Source organism: Cetorhinus maximus, chromosome 9 (assembly GCF_964194155.1).
Source record: "Cetorhinus maximus chromosome 9, sCetMax3.hap1.1, whole genome shotgun sequence".
Classification (NCBI taxonomy): domain Eukaryota; kingdom Metazoa; phylum Chordata; class Chondrichthyes; order Lamniformes; family Cetorhinidae; genus Cetorhinus; species Cetorhinus maximus.
In genome coordinates this window covers 100,945,688-100,968,569 of record NC_135887.1, presented here as the reverse complement: position 1 = coordinate 100,968,569, position 22,882 = coordinate 100,945,688, and the positions used below count along the sequence as shown (strand labels likewise).

The window sequence follows — 22,882 nt, the reverse complement described above, 5'->3', positions numbered from 1 at the left end:
CGTTACTCGTTGTGTCCTGTATTAGGCACAAAGTACAGAAATGCCATGTCCTGTGCCTGGGACTTCCAGATATTCCAAAACGGAATCCCTCCATGAGCGTGTGGTGAGGGCGCCACGCCGCGGTCAGGCTGGGCAGCTGAACAATCTATCCTCACTTCTCCCACCAGCCACACAAAAACGGCCTTTCCACGGGAGGACCTCGTATTGTCAGATTTCTTCGTTATCAGCTAATTTAATTTGTCCCTATCATTTTCTCAACCGACTGCTTTCCTGGTTGAAGCAAATCTTTATTTTAACTTTACAATTCCCCACTGAATGATTGAAGTATTGAAATCTCTCAAATTACAGTAGCATTCATTTAAACATTAATGGCGCGCTTTTAGCAAAATAAGTGGCTGAGCATCTTTGCTTGATCTGCTGAATAGGTAAATCGATTTTTTTCTCTGAATCCTTTGCCATAATGTCGAATTGTTGTGTTTGATATCTCGATCGATTATGACTATTATAACTTGAAATGTTTGAATACAGCTCAATTCTATTCCATTTATTTAATTATCCTTGAATTGCCCCATAAATATTGTATTTCATGTAACAATTTGTTATAACATAGTTCTGTAATTGAATTCTAATTACATTCCCAGGATAGAGTTAAGCGGGGAATTCTAGGATATGAAGGAACAGCAGTATATGTGTGTAGCACGGAGGGAGGCGTGCAAATTACGTTATCCTTGTCCTTCTCGATTGTAGAGGTCACACGGAAGGAGGTTGCTCCAAAGTAATCTTGGCGAGTTGCTGAAGTAAAAAATGCACTGGTGATGGAGGAGATGAATAATGGTGGCAAGTGATCCGACCAAGAAAAATGATCTGTCCTGGACACTGTCAAGTTTCTTGTGTGTTGTATTGGTAAGTCCTCGCAAGTGTTGAGTATTCCACAACGGGTCTGACTTGAGCCTTGTTGATGGTGGATAGACACTGAAGGGTCAGTGTAGTAACTGAAGGTATAACCTTCCCTGCTGTCTATCAGGGGTCATGTGATGTTCTTGGAGGCTCTGACCAATGAGCCCTAAGTGCGGTTAATCTTGGGGGTGGGGTTCCTGATGAGAGTCCTGATCCAGCATGTAGCACCTGAAAAGCTCTCTATAATAAAGTTTATCTGTTTCTTGTTGAAACCTGTCCTCTCTGTCAAGTCATTACAGTCAGTAGGCAAGCTGTCCTGCTCTTGTAGCCACAATATTGATATGACTGGTTCTATTAAACTGCTGGCTAATGGCGACCCTCAGAATCGTGGGGATCTTGGCTGTTGAAATGTCACTTGAAGGTCAGAGGGAGGTGCTGGGATTTTCTTGTTGGCAGTCATCATTACCTGCTATCTATCTGCCTGACTATGGATAATGTCAAAGTTCTTCTATGGGCTGATATATGATGCTTCATTATCGGGAGTTGTGAATGGAACTAACATGGAATCAATATGAACAGCCCACTTCTGGCCTTATGACATAGGGAAGGTTATTGATGAAACAGCTGAAGACAGTTGGGCTGAAGATGCTTCCTTAAGGACTCCAGCTGGATTGCTGGGGCTACGATAATTGTCTGCCAGAAACCATGACCATTTTTGTTTGCATGAGGTATGACTTCAGCCACTGAAGAGTTTTCTATTTGACCACGATTTACCTTAGACTTGCTAGGGCTCCATGGTGCCCTACTCAGTTGCGTGCTGCTCAACTGTCAAGGACAGTAATTCATCTTTCTTCAAGCATTCTGCACTTGTACCCTTGTGATGAGGTCTGGAGCTGAGTAGTTACGGCCGAACCTGACCTGAATGTCAGTGAATGGGTTGTAGATGAGTAGGTGTTAGTTATGACTTCTTCCATCACTTTGCAGATGCTGATAGTGGAGAAATTAGATGGGTTAGGTTCATCCTTATTTGTGAATTGGGTATGCCTGGGCAATCTTCCACATTGTTGAGTTGATGACAGTTTCATACCTGTACTGGACAGTTAGAGCTGGTATACAGGTTTTAGTGTTACAGCCAGAATTTTATCAGGGTCCATAGCCTAAATTATGTTCAGTGTACTTAGCCACCCTTTTAATGTTGCATGAACTAAATTGGCTGGACACTAGCATCTATGTTTGGGATCTAGAGATTTGGGAGGAGGCGGAGTAAGATTGTCCTCTGAGTAATTTTGGCTGAAAACACTTGCAAAATCTTCAAAGTTATTTTCTGCAAGGACATGCTGAGTTTAACCATGGTTAAAAATGAGGATGTTCGTGAAGCTTCCTCCTCCCAGTAGTTTCTTCATTGACCACCATCATTCTCAACTTGATGCAATGAGATGAGAGAACTTTACTGTGATCTATTGTTTGAGGAATCACTTAATACTGTCTAAAACATTTGCTGTTTGGCATGAAATTGACTTTATGTTGTCTGACATACTGTATCTCATTCCAAGATGCATCTAAAGTCACCATTGAAGATTGTTCTCTTGGCATGACGCTGAAGTGAAGAATGAGATAATGGAACTTCACGGTACACCATTCTGTAGCTATTGATGGTCCATAACATGTCGTGAATATCTAATTTTGGGCTGCAGGATCTATCCTTAGTCCATTCCACTTAGCACACTGGTAATATCACACTACATGATGCAGAATGTCCACGGCATAGAGATGAAACTTCAAGTTCACAAGGTCTATGCAGTGAACTGTGTACTATAATAGACATATGTGTCTGCAGTTGATAGGTTGGTTAGGATGAGGTCAAGTAAGTCACTCCTTTGTGTTGGTTTCCTCACCATATGATACAAGATCAGTCTGGTAGTTATATCCTTCAGGATTGAGTCAGTGGTATACGGCTGAACCTCCTTGGCTGTTGACACTAAAGTTCTCTATTCTCTGCCAGTGCTTCTCCCAGTACTTCTTCCAAGTGATACTCAGCTGGGTGGAATATTGATTTGTCAGTTGAGGAAGCATAGTAGGAGATAATCAGCAGGAAGTTTCTTTCAGCCCTTCGACCTGAAGCCAGGAAACTTTGTGGTGTTTGGAATCAATGCTGAGGATGCCCAGGGCCATTCCATGACAGTATACTGTTGACTACTTTTTTTTAAAAATTAGTCTCATTACTTTAAACATCAGAGTACACATACATGCAGTGGTAACAACGCAGAGTCAAGTCTTTATTAATTTATCACATTTCACAATTGAAGTATGAGTGTTCAGGTCTTTATTGAGACATCATACTACACAATTCCAGATTGAGTGCTCAGGTGATTATACACAATTCTATCTATCTAACTCACACTTCTATACAACTTGTAGCTTTAAGCTCTACATTTCATCCATACTATTGAATCATGATACATCAAAGATACATAAAAATGAGAACAAAATAACAACATGGAGCTAGCAATATGTAGTTGGCCTTTCTCAATCTCTACCAATTATCCTGTTGTCATGGTTATATTGCCATCTTAAGCTCTTCCCGTCATTTTATTACCATGGTTATATTTCCCTCACAAACCTTTCCCATCATTTCACTGGCATAAAACAGAAGAGACAAAGCTAATATTCCAGACCATCACAGGCATGCCTGAGCGACCCTTACACAGTCCATGAACTTCCTTGTCTGTGGAGTTGGCCTTGTCTTAGGCCTGCTTATATAATACGTTTCATGCTCAGCAGAAAGCTGGTTTAACACCTCAAGTGTCGGCCTAACCCAGGACATTAAAGGTACTCAGTCTGAACTCTTGTTCCCACATATACCAATGTGACCCCACCTATAGTGGTCTATGCTGATAGGGCATACTACGTATGGTGATAGAGGACAAAAGCAAAATACTGCAGATACTGGAAATCTAAAATATAAACAGAAAATGCTGGAAATGCTCAGCAGGTCTGGTGGCATCTGCAGAGAAAGAAACAGAGTTAATGTCTCAGTTGGATGACATTTCAAGAGAATTGTGAAGTTAGAAATGTAATAGATTTTAAGACGTGAAAGGGAGAGGGTGGGAAAAAGAATAAAAGGGATAGGATGAAGGGGAGGAGAGATTAAATAACAAAAGCAAAAAAGAGACAGAGAAACAAGAGAATAAAACCAAGCAAGTTTCTTTTGTTTCCTTTTCTTAGCAGGCTGTGGTTTTACTCTCTTATTTTTCTCTTTTGCTTCTGGATGGCAGCTGTGCATTATTCTGCCATTCACATCTCCTCCAGACACACCTTTTATTTCTTTACTTGTCCCATTACCACTCCCTTTGGCCCCACACCACCAACCCTTTTGTCATTTAATCTTTCCTGTCCTTTATCCTGTAACAGATCTTCCTGTTTGTTCTTTGTCCCACCATTGCCCTCTTTCACTTGCTTAAAACCTAATACATTTCTAACTTTCAGTTCTGATGAAAGATCATCAACCTGAAAGGTTAATTCTTTTTCTCCACAGATGCTGTCTGAGTATTTTCAGCATTTAATAGTGATATAAGAGTTGGGGATATTGGTTAGAGTGATTCTGAGAATGCAAATATATCTTGACCGAGGGAGAATTCTCCCAACTGAAGCATGAATACCCAAACATTAGCGAGGAAGACCTTTTGGCTCACCTGGACAGAGATTGCCTAAGTTCGATCCAGATAAGTTGTCTATGACATTGCGGGTAGGTTTGTTTTCCTTGTTTAATTTCCATGTTATTGAACTTTTGTCGCAAAACTATCCTATTTTTCATAAAAGTATTGTGGGATATTGTAAGGTAGGCTTATGGGTGTGTGTGTGGCTGATTTAATTGAATTAGAGTCAGATAGATTGCAAGATTGAAATGATAAAAAGAGTTAGGTGTAAAAAATATTTGAAATGCTAATGAGTGAGCTAAGGTAAAGTCAGTAGATAGGGTGCGAATGAAATTTGCATTTTTAGATAAGGGGAAAAGTTGTTGGATTTTCAAAGAAACATGATAAAGTTTTACAATTGACAGGATAAATAGGGCAAGGTTATTACGTTGATTTTTCCCAAAAGTGCTGACCATAATGGTAACATGAAAGATTTTTATATTATGGGAAAAGTAAATTCCAAAGACATATGGGAACAATGGGATTAAAGAATATATTTAAAGAAGGATGGAAGGCTGTGAGGGGGTGGCCATGTAAGATCTAAAAGGAACAGACTCAAGGAAAACAGCCTCTAGCTACTTTTCAGAAGTCTGCTGTTCTAGTAACCAAGGTTGTGTTAAAAGCCTTTGTAATTCCACTGTCAACTAGGTGCCTGTGGTAACCTTGGAGGATTGCCCATCAAAATTTAAAATCTATTTTTGGACTGTTGCCTTAAAGATGGTGTGTAGTTAGGAGTTAAGTTAATTAGGAATTTTGGGATGGTGTAATATTAAGTAATGGTGTAACTGTAATCTTGTGTATGTGTTTTAATTTGTTTCTTTTGTTAATAAATATTTTAATTTAATTTTTAAGATCTCTAAAGGTGTCAGTGGACTCATCACTATTGAATTCAGTGCACAAATCTTCTTGTAATAAATACAAATTGCAAAACCGTTGTGATAGCATGGCCAAGTTTCCCTTGTGGATTTGGTCAGCTTGACAAATAACACCTGCCATATCATAACATGTTGTAGTGATTGTTTATAATTGACTGGCTTGCTCACTATTCCAGGATCATCCTAGAATGCAAAGATAACACCTGGCTTCTTTTCTCTACTGCAAAGCATCTTCTTAAACCCATCTCCCCATCTCTTCCCACCTCACCTCCAACAACAAATGCGAGGAGTTCATGGACTCCTTTGTCATCAAGATTGCGACCATCCAATGAGCCGCTTCCCTCCCTTCCCCCAGCCCACTGGGCCAAACTCTTCTCTAAAGAACCCCCTGCCTGCCTCGTGAACTTGTATCTTTCTCTAGTTTCTCTCTTATCTCCTCTCAGGCCCTCTCCGAGCTCATCTTGTCCATGAGACCCATCTCCCAGCTCTTTTGACCCTATTTCCACTAATCTCCACCCTACTCCTCTCCTGGTTCCCCTATGGGCTCATTTTGTTAATGAATTGCTATCCTCAGGTACTGTCCCTTTCTCCTTTAAACCTACCATCATCACTCATCTCCTCAAAACACCAACCCTTGAACCAAAACAAAAACAGAATTACCTGGAAAAACTCAGCAGGTCTGGCAGCGTCGGTGAAGAAGAAAAGAGTTGACATTTCGAGTCCTCACGACCCTTCAACAGAACTGAGTATAGTTAGGAGAGGGGTGAAATATAACCCACTGTCTTTGCAAACCACCATTCCATCACCACGCTTTCTCTACTCTATAAGTACGCGAAACAGGCTGTCGCCTTCCAAATCCATGTCCAATTTTTCTGGAACTCTATGTTTGAATTCCTCCAATCAGGTCACAATACCAATATGACTCTTATCAAGATCACAATTGACATCCTATGTGACAGTAACAAAGGTAAACCACCCTTTCTGAACTTGTCTGTAGCCTTTGACACAGCTGACCGCACCATCCTCCTACAATGTCTTTCTATCATTGCCCAGCTGGGTGGAACTACACTTGCCTGGTTCCATTCTTGTTTATCTAATATTAATTAGAGGATCGCCTGTAATAGCTTCTCTTTCTGCTCCAGCACCATTACGTCTGGTTTCCCCAAAGAATCTTTCTTTTGCCCCGTATTATTTCTCACCTACATGCTGCTCCATGGCAAAAACACAACATCAGTTTCCACATGCTCGCTGACAACACCCATCCCTACCTCATCACCACCTCTCTCAACTCTTCCACTGTCTCTAAATTGTCAAACTACTTGTCTGACATCCAGTACTGGTTGAGCCAAAATTTCCTCCAACTAAAAACCATGGTCTTTGCCTCAAACTCCACTCCCTAGTCACTGATTCCATCTTTCTCCTTGGCATTTGTCTGAGGCTGATCCTGATTGTTTGCAACCTTGGTGTGATAGCTGACCCTGACCACACGACACTAAGACTGCCTATTTCCACCTCCATAACATCACTTGACTCTGTCCCTGCCTCAATATATCTGCTGCTGAAACCCTCATCCATGTCTTTTTTTACCTTTCTGTTTAAATATTTCAAGGCACACCTGGATGATATCCCACATTCTATCCTCTGTAAACCTGACATCATCCAAACCTGCAGCAAGACCTGTTCACCCACCACCAATGTGCTCACTGACCGACTTTGACTTTTGGTTAAGCAACACCTTGATTTTAAAATTCTCATCCCTGTTTTCAAATCTGCACATGACCTTGCCCCTCCCTATCTCTGTAATTTCCTCCAGTCATTTGTCCAGGTATCTGCACTCCTTTAATTCTGGCTTCTTCAGCATCCTGATTTTAATTGCTTCAACATTGGTAGCCATGCCTTCAGCTCCCTGGGCCCTAAGCTCTGGAATTCCCTCCCTAAGCTTCTCCAACTGTCTCCCTAGCTACCCTTATTTAAAATACTCCTTAAAACCTACCTCTTTGACACTAATTATCTGCCCTCATATCTCCTTTTGTGTTTTTTTGCCACATTTTGTATTTTTAATGCTCCTTTGAAGTGCCTTGAGATATTTTATGCAAAAATATGCTATATAAATACAAGTTGTTGCTGTTTGTTGTTAGATACGCCATTTCATAGGACATTAAGAATCAACCATTTAACGTGGGACTGGAATCACATGTAAACCAGAGTAAGTAGGGGTGGTAGCCTCCCTTCTCTGGAGAAGATTAATGAATAAGCTGGGCTTTAATTATGTTGCAGGAGTTTTCTTTTGGTGTGTATGTTTTATGTACATCTCCTAATCTATCTGAATGCTCTCATACCTATTCCTTTATTTCTATATCCTGCTTTTTAAAGCCTTTTTATGTTGCAAGATTACACCAAACACGCAGGTAGTCAGAGTTGGATTGTCATAAAGATGGTGACTGGAAACATATATGAGTGAGAAAATGTAGGGACATGGATGGAAAGTCACACTGGGACAGATTGAAGAACGAGGATGAGCAAGTAGACAGCAAAGGTCAGAAGAGGCGAAGCCCTTGAATGAGATTGAGCACTAAACAGGCCCTAGAACTATTTGTGGGTTCTGTGGGGTAATCCTAACAGGCAGGAGCAGGTGAAATGACAGTTTTACACCCTGCCTAATATTCCTCCCTATTGACCTCAAAGGAGGGTAAAATTGGGCACTGTGTAAAACCAGCATTCCACTTTATCCAGTCACTTTCCCAATGGGAGGGTGAAGTTAAATGTTTCCCTGAAGACCTCCGCAAGCAGAACCTGCAAACTTGTTTAATTAAATGCTACCATTCTCCTCCATGTTCTTACTGATGTGATGAACATCTTAATCACAGAAAATGATCCATCTTTGAGGACTAAGGACATTCTGGAAGAATTTGTGTTTTAAAAGACACTGTTCCTTAAATGGTTAATGCAAGAACTCTTTTTCTTGGAAGCGGCATCCATTTCCAAGAAAAGGCAATTAAGCAGAAGACAACCAGACAAAGAAGGCGGAAAACTCTTGACCCTGATGGACTGTGTACAAAAGGGTTCACATGGTAGTTTATGGCTCTGGGGGAAAAAAATGCCTGGAACTGTGTTTAAAAGTTGGTTTTGGTTTTGCTTTGAGAAAAAGAAGGACCAACTGCTTGTGAAGGAAGACAGCAGCCTTTGTGCAGTCCAAAGCCAGAAGTAAATATAAGATGCTGCTAAGTTGCTCTATGCGCTGGAAATGAGTACCTGCAAGTGTTCCTCGAGTCCACCTGAAAAGCAGTGCAAGAATCATCAACTGTTTCGCAGATCAGTGCTGAGACCAACCGCATAACCCTGATGCTATTTCAAGGACTCCATCATCTTTCCTTTTCCCTGGAACCATTGACTTTTAACCTTTGGCAGAATTCCTCTATTTTAATTTTTTTTTGGTATGTGTGTTGTGTATGTGTGTGTGAGACTTAGGGTACCTTGAAGCGTAATCAGTTTACTTTCAGATTCCGTACTGGGTGTTAATAAGCTTTGTCTTTCTATTTGACAAGACTGGTTTTGTAATAAACTAATATGTTTGCTGTTTATTGAAAGAAGCCTGGTTAAAGTCTCTTTTTTCCTGGGTAACAGTGGCGAAGATAAACAATTGGTCGTTTTGGTGAGGGAATCAAACTTTTAAACTAATGGTGCCACCTGTGGAGCAGTGGGGCTAGTCAAACTGCACACTCCTCCCATCCAAGTCATAACACTGATGACATTACTCCCCATCTTCAGAATAACAGTCTTAAGAGCGATCAGCAACCTTTCAAGATGGTACTGGTACTGAACAGCGATGTGCTCCAATTGTATTTATGTGTTGCACTCCATAGCACCACAATTTAATCTAACTGACTAGATTTCACAGGTAAAGTTAGCTTGCTGTATTAAATGTATGTGCGTGATGCCCAAAATACTGGCCCCTGTATCTTTATTTTTCTAAATTACTGTGCAGATTTTCATAAGCTTTTTGTTCATATTGATTCTTCCATTTGTTCATGTGAGGACATATATATTTGTTGACCCATTTCATTGCTGTCTGTGTCGCATTACTGCTGCAAAGTGGCTTTGCCTACAAAACAGTCACTGTACTTCAAGGCACTATGAGGCCTTTTGACTATGTTATGAATCACTATATGAATGAAAGTTTAAAAAAGAATTACAGGTAACCGTGATGCCATTATCTAAAATAGCACCTAGACCAGGAGACTGAAACCTGCAGCTCATTGAGGACTCTTGTGCGGCTCCCAATCTTGAACAATTATTCATTTTGATGGCAATTAAACAATTAAACTTTTTATTGACATTGAATGACACTTTCTCAATAATATAATCAATTACTTTTTTGTAATAACTTTTAAAATGTTGTTGAAATGTGTCACTGTCCTGTTTTTCATTATTAGCATTTGAGTAACAGCAATGTAGCTCCTAAGATAGTGCATTTTGACTGAATTTTAAAGTTTCCCTTCTTGTTATTAAGATTCCTGACCTAGACCATGAAATCAAAAATATTTAGAAACATTAGCAATTACTCAGATCATCAACATCTTAACATGGTTAACATTTCAGGTGTAATCCTTAGTTGGAACTCGTCCAAATTGACAGTAACAGTACCTCAAATTTTGCCCATTCCAGTTGGACACATCACAGGACCTGCTGTCTCCAACTGCCCTGGCCCCTGCCCCAGCATTGGCCGTTGGACACGTTCAACCTAACACCTAAAACCTCCTGTTTTTCTCCATCTACAGTATTTTTATGAGTAACAAACAAAAGCGCTCGCAACGAAAATGAAAACAAAGGCAACTTTTTAATGTCCCTATAATTTTGTTTGCAGCAATGTCTGGAGACACCAGCACAATCCTAGAGAGAGCCCTAAATACTTCTTCGGATTTAAAGTGGTAAGGCACCTACCCTGAAAGCAGCAACCAGACGCTTCAGCGCCTCATGCACTGACTCTCATACTGCGCTTCAAGACAAAGTCCTTTTGAGTGACGTGAGGAGGAAGGGGCGGGTCTTCTCGTGACGGAAAACTGTTCTCATTCATACCGGCGGCCCCGACCCAGGGACAGCGGGTGCTCTTCCGGGGATACCAGTTTCTTGTGAATGGAACCAAGTGCAGCCGAGTAAGGGAATTGTTACTTTGAATCGCTACTATTGTAGAAGTCGTTTGGCGCCACCCCGGGCTTGCGCATGTTTTGGAGTATTTCCTGGGGGAAGGAACCAGGCGCTGAATGAGTCTAGAGGCTGAGCTTCTGCCTAAAATCTGAATAAAAACTAGGCGGAGAAGGAGAAAGGAAAGTAGTTGTGTCAGTCAGCTGGTTAATGCCGCCCAATCCCAGAGGGCGGATGTTAGTAGTGAAGTCTTTTTAAAATTGTATGGTCTTTTTCCCCAAGTGGAAATGTACAGTTATACTGTGCAATTGATCAGAGTCGCTGCTGTTAGGACCAGAGTTAGTGCTCTAATATAGCTATGCATCAGTTGGCGCGGGAAGTTGTCTGGCTGCGTCTATGGAGAATGTCCCAGTCTCAGCAATTCTTTTTGATGTTTAAGATGGTGCATCTACACAAACATTTGTTGCAGAAGGCCCGCTTTTACACCATTAGAGCCGAGCAATTTTAATCCAAGCTTCACACCACACTGCCTCTCTAGCCTGGAGATCTGATACTGCATAGATCCTGGACAAATGATCTCTTTGTAGACCACAGCGTCAAAGGACAATTTAGTTTCCCCTGTATTAATTCTGCTGACTTTGCATAAATTCAAACCTAGGGGAAAATAAATTCAAACCTGGTTTACACAGCTTAGCTACTCACTGGATAAACTGATAATTGGGGATATAAAGTGCAGCTTTATACTTACTGTGCACTATTTAATTTTCATGATGTATACTGTCATCCAGATAGAATAAAAATTCTTTTGATAGCTATAAGTGAAGCTAAATTTGCACTGAAGACTGAGACTATTGGGATGTCTTGGCACAAGACAGTACAATGGAAATAAATAAATCCCAGAACACTTATACAAGATTAGTATATGTTGTAAAATAATGTGCAAAATGATTTTCCAAAATAGACTTCATAAAAGAAATAGTTAATACATTTTTGCTGGGCAAAATAAATGTTGATTAGCTATTTCCTCTTCCACCAGGGTTACGTTATCATGGAACCTGGCAGCTGCCAGCTTCAAAGTGCTTTGAGGCGCTCATCACAGCTTGGGAGGGAAGTTCTGGAACGTGCTCAGAAGAGGAGAGTACATTGGTCCCTGGATGATCTGTCATGTGGTGGAGAAAGGGAAACAGAAGAATCTTCAGTTCAGAAAGATGAGGTAAAAGTGCAAACTGAAGCATGCCAAATAACAAAGACCTCTGTGCCATGTGGTGAGATATTAACCCATGATGAAGTAAGTGAAATAACATCTTCAGTAGGGGAAGCTGAGGTTGTAACACAGGAGAAAATACAGGAAATGTCATCTTCAACAGACGAGATGAAAGTACAAGATAAAATAAGTGCAACAACACTGTGTTCAACAGCAGGAGATGAGAGATTAGCAGAAGATAGAGTGTGCAGGACAGCAGTATCTTCAACAAAAAATGAGAAGGCACACAATAGAACATGCTGTATAGCAGGTCCTTCAGTAGTAAGAGATAAGGTGACAGGACAAGATAGAACATGCAGAATAACAGCACCTTCAACAACAAGGGATAAGGTGATAACATGGGATGGAGCCTGTGGATCAGCAGCACATTCAGTGAGAAATAAGGTTGTGGCAAATTCAATTTGTTTTGTTTTCCTAGAGACAGTTCAAAGTACCAATGATTTATGTTTACAAAAAACCTGTTATAGTAGTAGAAATTTGTAAATTCTGAGATGAATATAATGATTGAAAATGCCCCGGATACCCACAGACCATTGTTAATCAGATAATGCCTTTTATAATTCCATCGTGTTGCTGTATATCAAGAAAGCAATGTATAGTAAAGCACTGGAATTAAAGAACAATAAAATTTTGAAAACTATTGAAATTTAAAATTGAAATTTTAAAAATCATTACATTGAAATGACAACATGGAAATGGATCAGTTGATCCAAAGTGTTTGCGTTAATGTAAACATTCACACGAACAGTAGCCCTAAACCCTTGTGCCCACAACATTTCCACATCTGTTACTGCCCTTCAACTATCTATCTAATCTTTAAAGTTAATATTGGGGAGACAGTGGTATAGTATTAATGGCGCTGGACTAGAAATCCAGAGACCCTGGCTAATGCTCTGGGGACATGGGTTAAAATCCCACCATGGCAGCTGGTGGAATTTGAATTCAGTTAATAAATCTGGAATAAAAAGCTAGTCTCCGTGGTGGTGACCATGAAACTATCATCGATTGTCGTAAAAACCCATCTGGTTCACTAATGTCCGTTAGGGAAGGAAATCTGTCATCCTTACCTGGTCTTGCCTACGTGTGACTCCAGACCCACACCAATGTGGTTGAACCTTAGCTGCCCTCTGAAATGACCTAGCAAGGTCAGTTCAAGGGCAGTTAGGGATGGGCAATGTCCAGTGATGTCCACATCCCATGAAAGCCTAAAGACAAAACATGTTCTCTGCTTCAATCACTAATTCTGGTGGTGCATTCTATGGCCTCTCAACCCTCTATAAATAAGTATCTCCTGCCCTCTGTCCTATCTCACTTTTAAACTTGTATCTACGTCTGCTCATTCTGGACACCTCAACCACTAGAAATGGTTTGTTTCTATGTATTCTGTCTCATCCAGAATAGATAGCAAGCTGACTAGGAAATGGAGAGTTGAGGTTAAAGGTAACTATTGAGACTAACAAGAGGTGGGAAATAGGATTGGTTTTAGGAAACAACTGTTCACCTCTTACATAAATAACATGGATTCAGGAATTAGATGTACAATTAAAGCATTTGTGGGTGACACTAAATTGAGGGGTATGGTTAATACAGAAAGATATTAATAAACTAGCTGAATGGGCACATAGTTGGCAAATGAATGTCAATATGGGTAAGGGTGGCATGGTTCATTTTTATACTAATAAGAAGGGCACTTACTCCTTGGGAATAAATGTTTAAATGGAGTACAGGAACAGAGGGATTTGGGGGTACTGATACAAAAATCATTAAAAGTAGTTGTGCAGATTAATATGGCTGTTAAAAATACATTGGGTTCATTTCTAGAAGGATAGAATTGAAAACCAGCAAAATTATTTTAAATTTGTGTATAACTTTAATTCAACTACAGTTGGAGTCCTGTGGACAATTCTGGTCTCCATAATACAAAATGAACTAGAAACATTGGAGAAGGTGTAAAACAAAATTTACTAGAATGATGCCAGAACTGAGAAGTTATACCTCATCAGGAAATGTTGAACAGGCAAAGGCTTTTCTCTAGAAAAAAGACTGAAGGGTGACTTGGTAGAGTTCTTTAAGATTATGTAAGTGTTTAATCGGAAAGATGGAGAGAAGGTGTTTCCATTTGTGGGGGTGGGGTGTGGGGGACCAGAACTAGGGGCCATAAATATAAGACAGTCAATAATAAATCCAAAAGGAAATTCAGGAAAAGCTTCATTAACCAGAGATTGGTTAGAATGTGAAATTCGCTACAACAAGGACTAGTTGAGACGACTAGCATAGATGTATTTAAGGAGAAATCTAGATAAATACATAAGGAAGAAAGGAATAGAAGGGTATGTAGACAGACTTAGATGAAGAGTGGGAGGAGGCTCTTAGGGAACATAAATACCGGCATGGACCTGTGTTATTCTTAAATGACCCACAATCTCCTCTATCTTAACAAAAACAACACAATTTTCAAGTCTTTCTTCAGATTTTCATACATGTATAGAATCTGCAGCACAGAAACAGGCTATTCGGACCAACTAGTTTATGTCAGTGTTTATAGTCCCCATTGATCTGTCTCCCACTCTGATTACCTCTTCCCACCTGGTCCCATATTACTCTATTCCTTTCTCATGTCTGTATCAAATCTCCCCTTAAATGTGTCAATACAATCTGCTCCAATCACTGTGTGGCAGTGTATTCCACCTTCACACCGTTCTCCATCTAAAGTATTCCTCCCAATTTCTTTCTTTGATCTGTTAGTGGCTGTTTCATATTTGTGACCCCTTGTTCTGGACCAACCCATAAGTGGAAACCTTTCCCTATTTACATACTACTGAATGCCTTCATAATTCTAAATGCCTCTTTCAAATCTCTTAATCTCTCTCTTCTAGCCAAGAGTGTCCCGGCCTGCTCAATCTATCCTAATAATTCTCTTAATTCTGGAAATATTGTAAATCTCTTTTTTATTTTCTCCAGTGCTTTAGTATTCTTTTTGTAGTGCGGAGAACTTCTTGTAGTATGCGCACAATACCCTATGTGGTCTAACCATGATTCGATATAAATTTAGTATGACCTCCCTGTTTTGTATTCTACTCCACTAGAAGTGAATCCAGGGCTCTTTATGGCCTTAACAACTTGTGTTGCTACTTTTGTATTTCCTTTATTCAGATAGCATTCTAGTGAACCTGTACTGTACCTTCACTATTACCTCATATAACAAGGAGCCCAAAACTACATAGAACTGTAGACTAAGTAAGGCTACATCTCAACTTACACTTTTCACATAAAACCCATTATTCCGTTAGCTTTCTAATGGCCTTATTCAGCTGAGCTGCAACTCTTGTGAAACATCTTGGGATGTTCTATTTCATCAACCCCCAAAAACCTCTGCTGTTTGATATTGCCTAATCTCTTTTCTATCAAAATGAACCACCTCATACTTATTGATATTAAATTCCATTTTTGACACAATATCTTATCAGTATCCACTTGCAACTATCGTTGGTTCTCAGAATTATTCACCGTGCTTCCTGTTTTAGTATCATCTCACTCATAAGTTGCTCTCCTACCAATTACAGTATCATTTACTTGACAGTGATTGCAAGTTCATAAAGGTATTGTATATTATTAATATCACCTTAGCAGTAGGCATAAGCTTATTGTAGTGTCAGCAACACTGTAGACTGATTTGCTTGTGGCAACTAGAACCCCAGTGTGATTCTGATTGTGTCTCTTTGTCAGGGTAAAGCAGAGTGGACTGACTTCAATGAAGCTTTTGCTTCACTTCTGCAATGTATGGCTCACGTCACCAGGCAGTGTAAGGTGAGATATGTAGCTATTAGAATCTGTACATTGTCTGTTTTTCTTCACCAAATTTCCAGATATTTTTACGACCCATGCAAAATAAGAATTAAGTTGTGGGTGGTACTGCCTGAGCATAATCTCCAAATTAGAGGCTTATGATCACTCATCAATATAATCAACATACTCAAGTTGCTCTTATAGCACTACAAATATTAGTTACAAATATTCTATTCCAGAAAGTCGGGCGGTGAAGGATAGAACAGGAGCCTAATCTTCACAAACTTTATAATTTTTTATTTACAGACACACATTGCAAACAAGAATCTCCAAACCCAAGCACCAGTTTTTATCTGCTCCAAGGAGCACAAGCGTATCCCCAGATACAGCCCACCACCTGCATACAATTAAATAGTCAATTACTATACAATTAATACAAAGGTCATGTCATTTGTGAAGCATCAGGAAGATGTACACGTTGTGGGTTCATGTCCCACTCCCGGAAACCAAGAACTGTGAATGTACTCGGAAGAGTTACATGCGATCTGTTGATAACTCGAAAGAGTTACATCTTCTTAACGAAGTGTCAGCTGTGGCTCAGTTCATAGCACCCTCGCCTTTGAATCAGAGGGTTGTGGGTTCATGTCCCACTCCCGGAAACCAAGAACTGTGAATGTACTCGAAAGAGTTACAATCTGTGACTGTTGATAACTCGAAAGAGTTACAGTTAGAAACAATGCAGTTGAACAGAAGGGAAATCTTGTATGCCTTCGTGGGTTAGTGTCAAAGATAGGAGCTGTGAAGGATACATGAAACAAACTAATGGACTTGTTTCTGCTGCTTTTAAAAATGGAAGGCAAAAAGTATTTAAGTAAAAACGAAAGCAAGAGTTTGAAACAATGGCTATTCTAAATTTTTATAGTGATCCAAGTGCTGGAAAATTAGAAATGTTGATGGAATAAAAGGTACAAATCACAGAGCTAAATTGGTTGAGAATAGTATTAGGAATATCCAGGATACAAAAAAATCAATGATATAATAAGGACATGGCTTGGACAAGAATTATTGCTTATACAGTGATCCAAGGAAGAAAGTCATGTTTCAAGAATAGCCCAGGATATAACAGTACATGGAACAAGAAGCTGAGCAAGACAAAGTGCTGGATAGACAATGTCAAGAGTGACTTTCAAGAGTGACTTGTCTGTCCCTCTCCTTGGCAACCGTCTGAGATTAAGCCAGTCTGTTCAGAACCTTGGTGTCACATTTGACCCCAAGATAAGCTGCTACCCTCATTTACATGCTGTCACTAAGACACCTATTTCCACCTCCATAACATCTTGCCCCATCTCAGCTCATCTGCTGCTGAAACCTTCATTCATGCCTTTGCTACCTCAAGAATCGACTACTCCAATGCACTTCTGACTGGTCCCCCACATTCTACTTTCTGTAAATTTGAGGTCATCCAATACTCTGCTACCAATGTCTTAATTTGCAGCAAGCCCTGTTCCCCAGCAGCCCTGTGCTTGCTGACCTATATTTGCTCCCAGTCAAGCAATTTTAAAATTCTTATCCTTGTTTTCAAATCCTTCTATGGCCATGGCCTTGCCTTTCCCTATCACTGTAATCACCTCCAGCCCCACAACCCTCCGAGATATCTGTGCTCCTCTAATTCTGGCCTCTTGTGCATCCCTGATTTTAATTGTTTCACCATTGGTGGCCATGACTTCATCTGTCGAAACCCTAAGCTCAGGAATTCCCTCCCTATTCCTCTCTTTTTCCCTACCTCGCTTTCTTCCTTTTAGATACTTCTTTAAACCTACCTCTGTTGACCAAGCTGATATCTCCTTGTGTGGCTCAGTATCATACTTTGTTTTATAATGCTCCTGTGAAGCGCCTTGGGACATTTCATTACGTTAAAGCCGCTATAACAATGTAAGTTGTTGTTGAAAAAGATACACAGGACTGAAGCAACCAGGCTAGTTCGGAACTGGCAGCAGTAGAGTGAATTCATTCAGCCCCATCATCAGTGCTGAGCTGATTTTTGGGAATTTAAAAGAATTATTTTATTCCTGGAGTTTAGTCCCAATATTGTTTAAGTGTTAGATTTTAATTATATGTGGGTTGAAATGTAATGTTGCTCACAGATTGTCTGGAGTCTCAAGCACAATTGCAATCCTGACCCGCCCTGTTTTTGTAAGGGTAGCCTTGAGTTCAAGTATGCCCTTTGGGCTGGTGCTCTAAATAGTGTGCGGATTAGGTCCTGATGTCAATTAATTGTTGTTGGAAGATTCTCTAAATTGTCAGCTGCTTGGCTCCCCCTTGTTTCCTCAACAACCTCTTCAGATTATCTGAAGTCAAAAAATTAAGTTTCTTTCACATTTTTGTTTAACCATTAATCAGTTGCGATTTTTTATTGGTGTTTTAAACAAATTGTATCATTTTGGGACATACTTCATGGTCCTTTGGGCCATTAACATGCCTGATGTTGCTTGGTTAACCTTTCTGTCATCCATTGTATAACACAAAGGAGGTGGTTGTGGTTGTTGGTGTCTCCGCCTTAGGACATCGCTGAGCCCAACCATCTTCAGCTACTTCATCAATGATGATTTTTCCGTCACAAGGTCAGAAATGGGGATGTTTGCTGAAGATTGCACAGTGTTCAGTAACATTCGTGACTCCCCAAATGGTGAAATAGCATGCAGCCAGATCGGGACAACGTTCAGACTTGGGCTGATAAGCAGCAAGTGGCATTCGCAACACACAAATGCCAGTTAATGACCATCTAGTTCAAGAGAATCTAACGATCTCTTGATGTTCAATGGCATTGCCATCACTGAATATCCTGCATCATCAACATCCTGGGGATTGTCATTGACCAGAAACTTAGCCAGATCAGCCATTTAATACTTTGGCTACAAGAGCAGGTCAGAAGTCAGGAATTCTGTGGTGACTAATTCATTGACTCCTAAAAACCTTTCCACTATCAACAAGGCACAATTCAGGAGTATGATGGAACACTCTTCACATGCCTAGATGAGTGCAGCTCCAACAATCAAAATCTCGACACCATCCAGGGCAAAGCAGCCTGTTTGGCACCCCATCTGTCACCTTAAACATTCACTCCCACCACCACTGACACACAGTAGCAGCAGTGTGTACTATCTACAAGGTGCATTGCAGCAAATCATCAAGGTTCCTTCTACAGCCCCTTCCAAACCATGGTCTCTGCCACCTAGTGGGAGCACCACTACCTACAAGTTCCCCTCCAAGCCACACATCATCCGGAACTATAGCACTGTTCCTTCAGTGTCACTGGGTCAAAATCCTGGAACTCACTGCCTAATACCACTATGGGTGCACCTACACCGCATGGACTGCAGTAGTTCAAGAAGGTGACTCACCATTACCTTTTCAAGGACAATTAGGGATGGGCAACAAATGCTGGCTTTGCCAGCGACGTGCACATCCCATGCAAGAAAAAAAATTCTTGAGTATAATAATTACTCTATACCTATCTGAATTACATTGATGTTAAAAACTGATTTTTAATTTGCTTTTTACCAGGAGAAAGGAATATAGAGACTCTACTCTTCCCCCACTGATGTGAAGGTCTATTGCTTTTTTATAGACCCGTTATACAGTACATTTTGCAATAATGTAAAACCAAAACTGATTCATATTACTTTAGCCATGGATATCATTTGGAAATTAAGTTGGGAGATCTAATATTCACAAGTGGTACAGGCCCAGCTCAGAGTCAGGTTTTGTGGTATAATTGTAGTTGAGGTGAAATTCCTTTTTAAACTGATTATTTAACACTTTTAACGTGAGCAAAGGACCAGTGTTACTGGAAAACAAGACAGCATTTGACCAACATTTTGGTCGGGGTTAGCTGAGCTCCACAGAAGCTCGCAAGTGCAGAGTTTTGCTTTGACTGGTCAGTGATGAAAACCAGCAGTATAACTCAGCTCTGCTAACATCATATAAGCAGATATTAATCTGAAACTGGTGTCTTGAGTATAACAGCATTGTTAAAATAAACTGAACTACTGGCAAAAAAATACATGGCGTGCAATCCCATGGGTTACGTTCTGTGACTTCTTGTGTCATAATGGTGTTGTATGCATCAGGCTGTTTTGTTACAGTTTGGCTATTTCGGATGATATAGATGTAAAAGTCTGAATATGATTAGCCTATTGTGATAATTCTGTAGTTTTTATCTTGCAGCACTATTATAAGAGTATGCCACTGTGTGAAAGGGACAAAATGGAGGAAAACCATATTCGACGATACCACATGCATCCATCAACCACCAAAGTTCCTGTGAGTGAGATCTGGGGTCTAGGTGTAGAAAGGCAGGCAGCTGCAATGACATGAGCAGTTTCAAAGTGATTCCATGTCAGGTTTTAGTTATAATTCTGATGAGAAAGAAGGAGAAAGGAAAAGAAATGCAAATTTTGAAAATTCGAAATAAAAATAGAAAATGCTGGAAATATCCAGCAGCCAATGCTATTTGAAAAAGCAAGAGAGATTCATGTTTCAGTTAAGCTCCCATGAAGTATTCTGCTTGAAACATTAATTTGTCTTTCTTTTTCAGTAGCTGATTGACCTGCTCTGTGTTTTAATATTTCAGTCTTGTTTTGAGTTTGCATTATTAGCTAAATAGTTGACTTAGTTTTACGATTAAGCTGGTTTGACTAGAATACCTGTGACCATATACTTTTTCATTTTCAGGAATTAAATTTCACTTCATGTTTTTTTTTGAAAAAAACAGCTGATTTCGGTTCATCTGAAACTCCAAGTTTTCCTGCAGGAATAAAGGTTGACCTATACTGAGCTAAATCCAAAACTGGAGAATTTAAACATAGAAACTTAGAAATTTGACTGTGCAGCTTTTCAAGTGCTAAGTGGCCTCCAAAAGCTTCAACATGGTGGCCATGAAGTACACAATTGCAATGAACTACAGCTGCATCTAATAACACCTCAAAAGTAGGGGAAGCAATTCCTGCACATTAGCAGATTGTGTCTGTGACATTGTCAACAACATCCCGTTAGCACTAACGATCATCACAGAGAGTGAGAGTGAAAGGCACCTCCTGATGGTGGAGAGAGAGAAGTTGGATGGGAGAGAGCGCTTTGAAGTTATGCTGTGTGAATATTTTGCATACGAATGGTTGATGTTTTCATAAGCATTGTCTTTTCCCACAATTTTAATGGAGGTATTAGCTCATTTAAGTATACAGTTAAATTAGTGAACAAAGCGCAAAGCACACATATAACAGTGTCTCACAACAGAGTTTCAAGAGCTCAGCTTTCCCGTTGCCAACAATGAGGTTTTTGAATGCCAAGTTTGACATTATCTAATAGTCATTACTTCAAGATATGTCTTCTCAATTTTGCAGTCTTGGAGTTTCCCTGTACTGTGAACCATGGCTTTTTCCCCAGTTTCTCCATTCCAGTATATTTCTAGAAAGGGTTTAGGACTTCTTCCTGGAGATAATGGCTGGGAATTTTCTTGAAGCTGCTCCCTCTCCACCAGCCAAAGCTTTGCCAGAAGTATGGAGAAAACCACATAAATGGGGTTTCTGCCAAAGCTATGGTTGTGAGACAGGAGCAGCCAAAGGAAATTCTTAGCTAATAATTTATATAGTCATACAGTGCAGGTGGTAAAACAGGTGTAATGCTGACGAACATAAGCATTTATTTTTGTGAAGTACTTAGTAAATGCACCAGGCAGTTCATTGGTGGTCTGTGCTTTGAGTGGGTCATTAACTTGATGTCACTTCACCCATGGGCAGATTGTTCTTGGAGCTGGTACAGGCAAAGGAGAAGCTTCTAATTCCTGACTCTCTACTATTTTGATGGAGTCACCACCACTTTCAATTGGTGTCAGGAATCACAATGTTACAAATAAGAGGCCTAATGCCTGTTTAAGGCCCCCACTTCAAGACTAGTTTGCCCTGAGACAGCCCGTGCCAACCGCACACAGGAAAACCAGGCCTAACATGCTGTTCTTACACAGCAGTTGATTTGGCAAAAAATAATAATAAGGCATGCAGCTACAGTAATGGTGAGGTTTTTCTTTAAAATGCAAGCTAATCTAGTAGTGTGATCTGCTCTTAGTGACAATTGCCCCTCTCTTTCTTTTTAACAAATAGGTTAAACGCAATGACGAGGTTCATATTCAAGTGGCACCAGGTTCTTATGCAGTGACAGCAAAATCCAGAGTATCTGAGACAGAGCAGACGCATGTGGTACATTTGGGTCCAGATCAGACCATCGATCTTACCTTTAATGTCTGAAGTGTATGGAATAAAGTGTTGGAGGGCATGTGGCAACAACCATTGGCCCTGTATTTTTGTAGAGGGACTTTTGGAATTTTGAGGTCTATGCAATGGATCATCTCAGTGCACCTTTTTAAATAAAATGTTTATTTCTCCATGCAGCAATTGAAGACTAAGTGAAACAACCAGTTTTAAAGTGCCGAGCTGCTTAATGCATTTGAATGGAATACAGTTTTAAAATTGAACGTAACTGAATTATGCAGTGTATTTTTGTATTATGTTCTTCATACATGACAATTTTATTTAGTTTTAGTACAGCTCTTGTCCTTATAAACGGATTAATTTTTAATATATTTTATGCAAATTGTGACTAAAAGCCAATATTGGTCGTATTGCACTGTTGTTGTAAATAATGGAACTTTATGGCAGTATATTTTTGGAAATTTCAAAATAAAAGTTCTGACAATAGTCTTTCCTCCTCTCTTTTCACCTGAAGAACCTTTCCGCCTCAAAAGCAAATGCATTGTCTATCATTCTAGTCTGTAAGGGCTCTATTTTATTATTGAAACTTTTGACATTTAACTTTTTGTATGTGAAAGAATCACCATGTGGACTCTTGTATGTCAGGGTCAAAATTATAAAGGGTTTTTTGTTGGAAAGATGAATTTATAATGAATTACTCATTATGCAAGGATTAATTAGATAATAAACTGTCACTCAAACAATGGGTAGGACAGATTTTACAACAGCAATAACTTGTATTTATATAGTGCCTTTAAATGCAGAAAAAATGACCCAGGGTGCTTTACAAAGAGGTAAGTGTTAAAAATGGACGTTGAGTCAAAGTTAGAGAGATTAGGAATTGTGACCCAAAGCTTGGTTAAAGACATGGAGAAGAAGCTTCTTGATGGAGGAGGAGGAGGAGATGGAGGGGTTATA

The 22,882-nt window shown here is 39.9% G+C and overlaps 1 protein-coding gene across 4 annotated transcripts; it reads left to right on the top strand.

Moving 5' to 3' along the window:
• The first annotated feature begins 169 nt into the window (after positions 1-169).
• akip1 (A kinase (PRKA) interacting protein 1) lies at positions 170-22,411 on the top strand. Of its 4 annotated transcripts, XM_078549201.1 has the most exons (7): positions 170-425; positions 748-903; positions 10,332-10,620; positions 11,646-11,822; positions 15,600-15,680; positions 19,887-19,982; positions 21,818-22,411. In XM_078549201.1, exons 4-7 carry the CDS (start codon positions 11,658-11,660, stop codon positions 21,959-21,961), a joined length of 486 nt encoding a protein of 161 aa, XP_078405327.1. In that variant the 5' UTR covers positions 170-425; positions 748-903; positions 10,332-10,620; positions 11,646-11,657; the 3' UTR covers positions 21,962-22,411. The 4 variants fall into 4 exon arrangements, with proteins under 4 accessions (XP_078405327.1, XP_078405328.1, XP_078405325.1 ...); XM_078549202.1 differs by lacking the exons at positions 170-425; positions 748-903 and having other exon boundaries at positions 10,464-10,620; positions 19,873-19,982; XM_078549199.1 differs by lacking the exons at positions 170-425; positions 748-903; positions 10,332-10,620; positions 11,646-11,822 and adding an exon at positions 11,837-12,257.
• The last annotated feature ends 471 nt before the right edge of the window (positions 22,412-22,882 follow it).

Excerpts from the sequence above, each read along its gene's own strand:
- akip1 (XM_078549199.1), top strand. The coding sequence starts at position 11,961 with ATGTCATCTTCAACAGACGAGATGAAAGTACAAGATAAAATAAGTGCA. Across the intron at positions 15,681-19,886 it reads ACGTCACCAGGCAGTGTAAG|CACTATTATAAGAGTATGCC; the intron begins GTGAGATATGTA and ends TTTATCTTGCAG. Across the intron at positions 19,983-21,817 it reads CATCAACCACCAAAGTTCCT|GTTAAACGCAATGACGAGGT; the intron begins GTGAGTGAGATC and ends TTTAACAAATAG.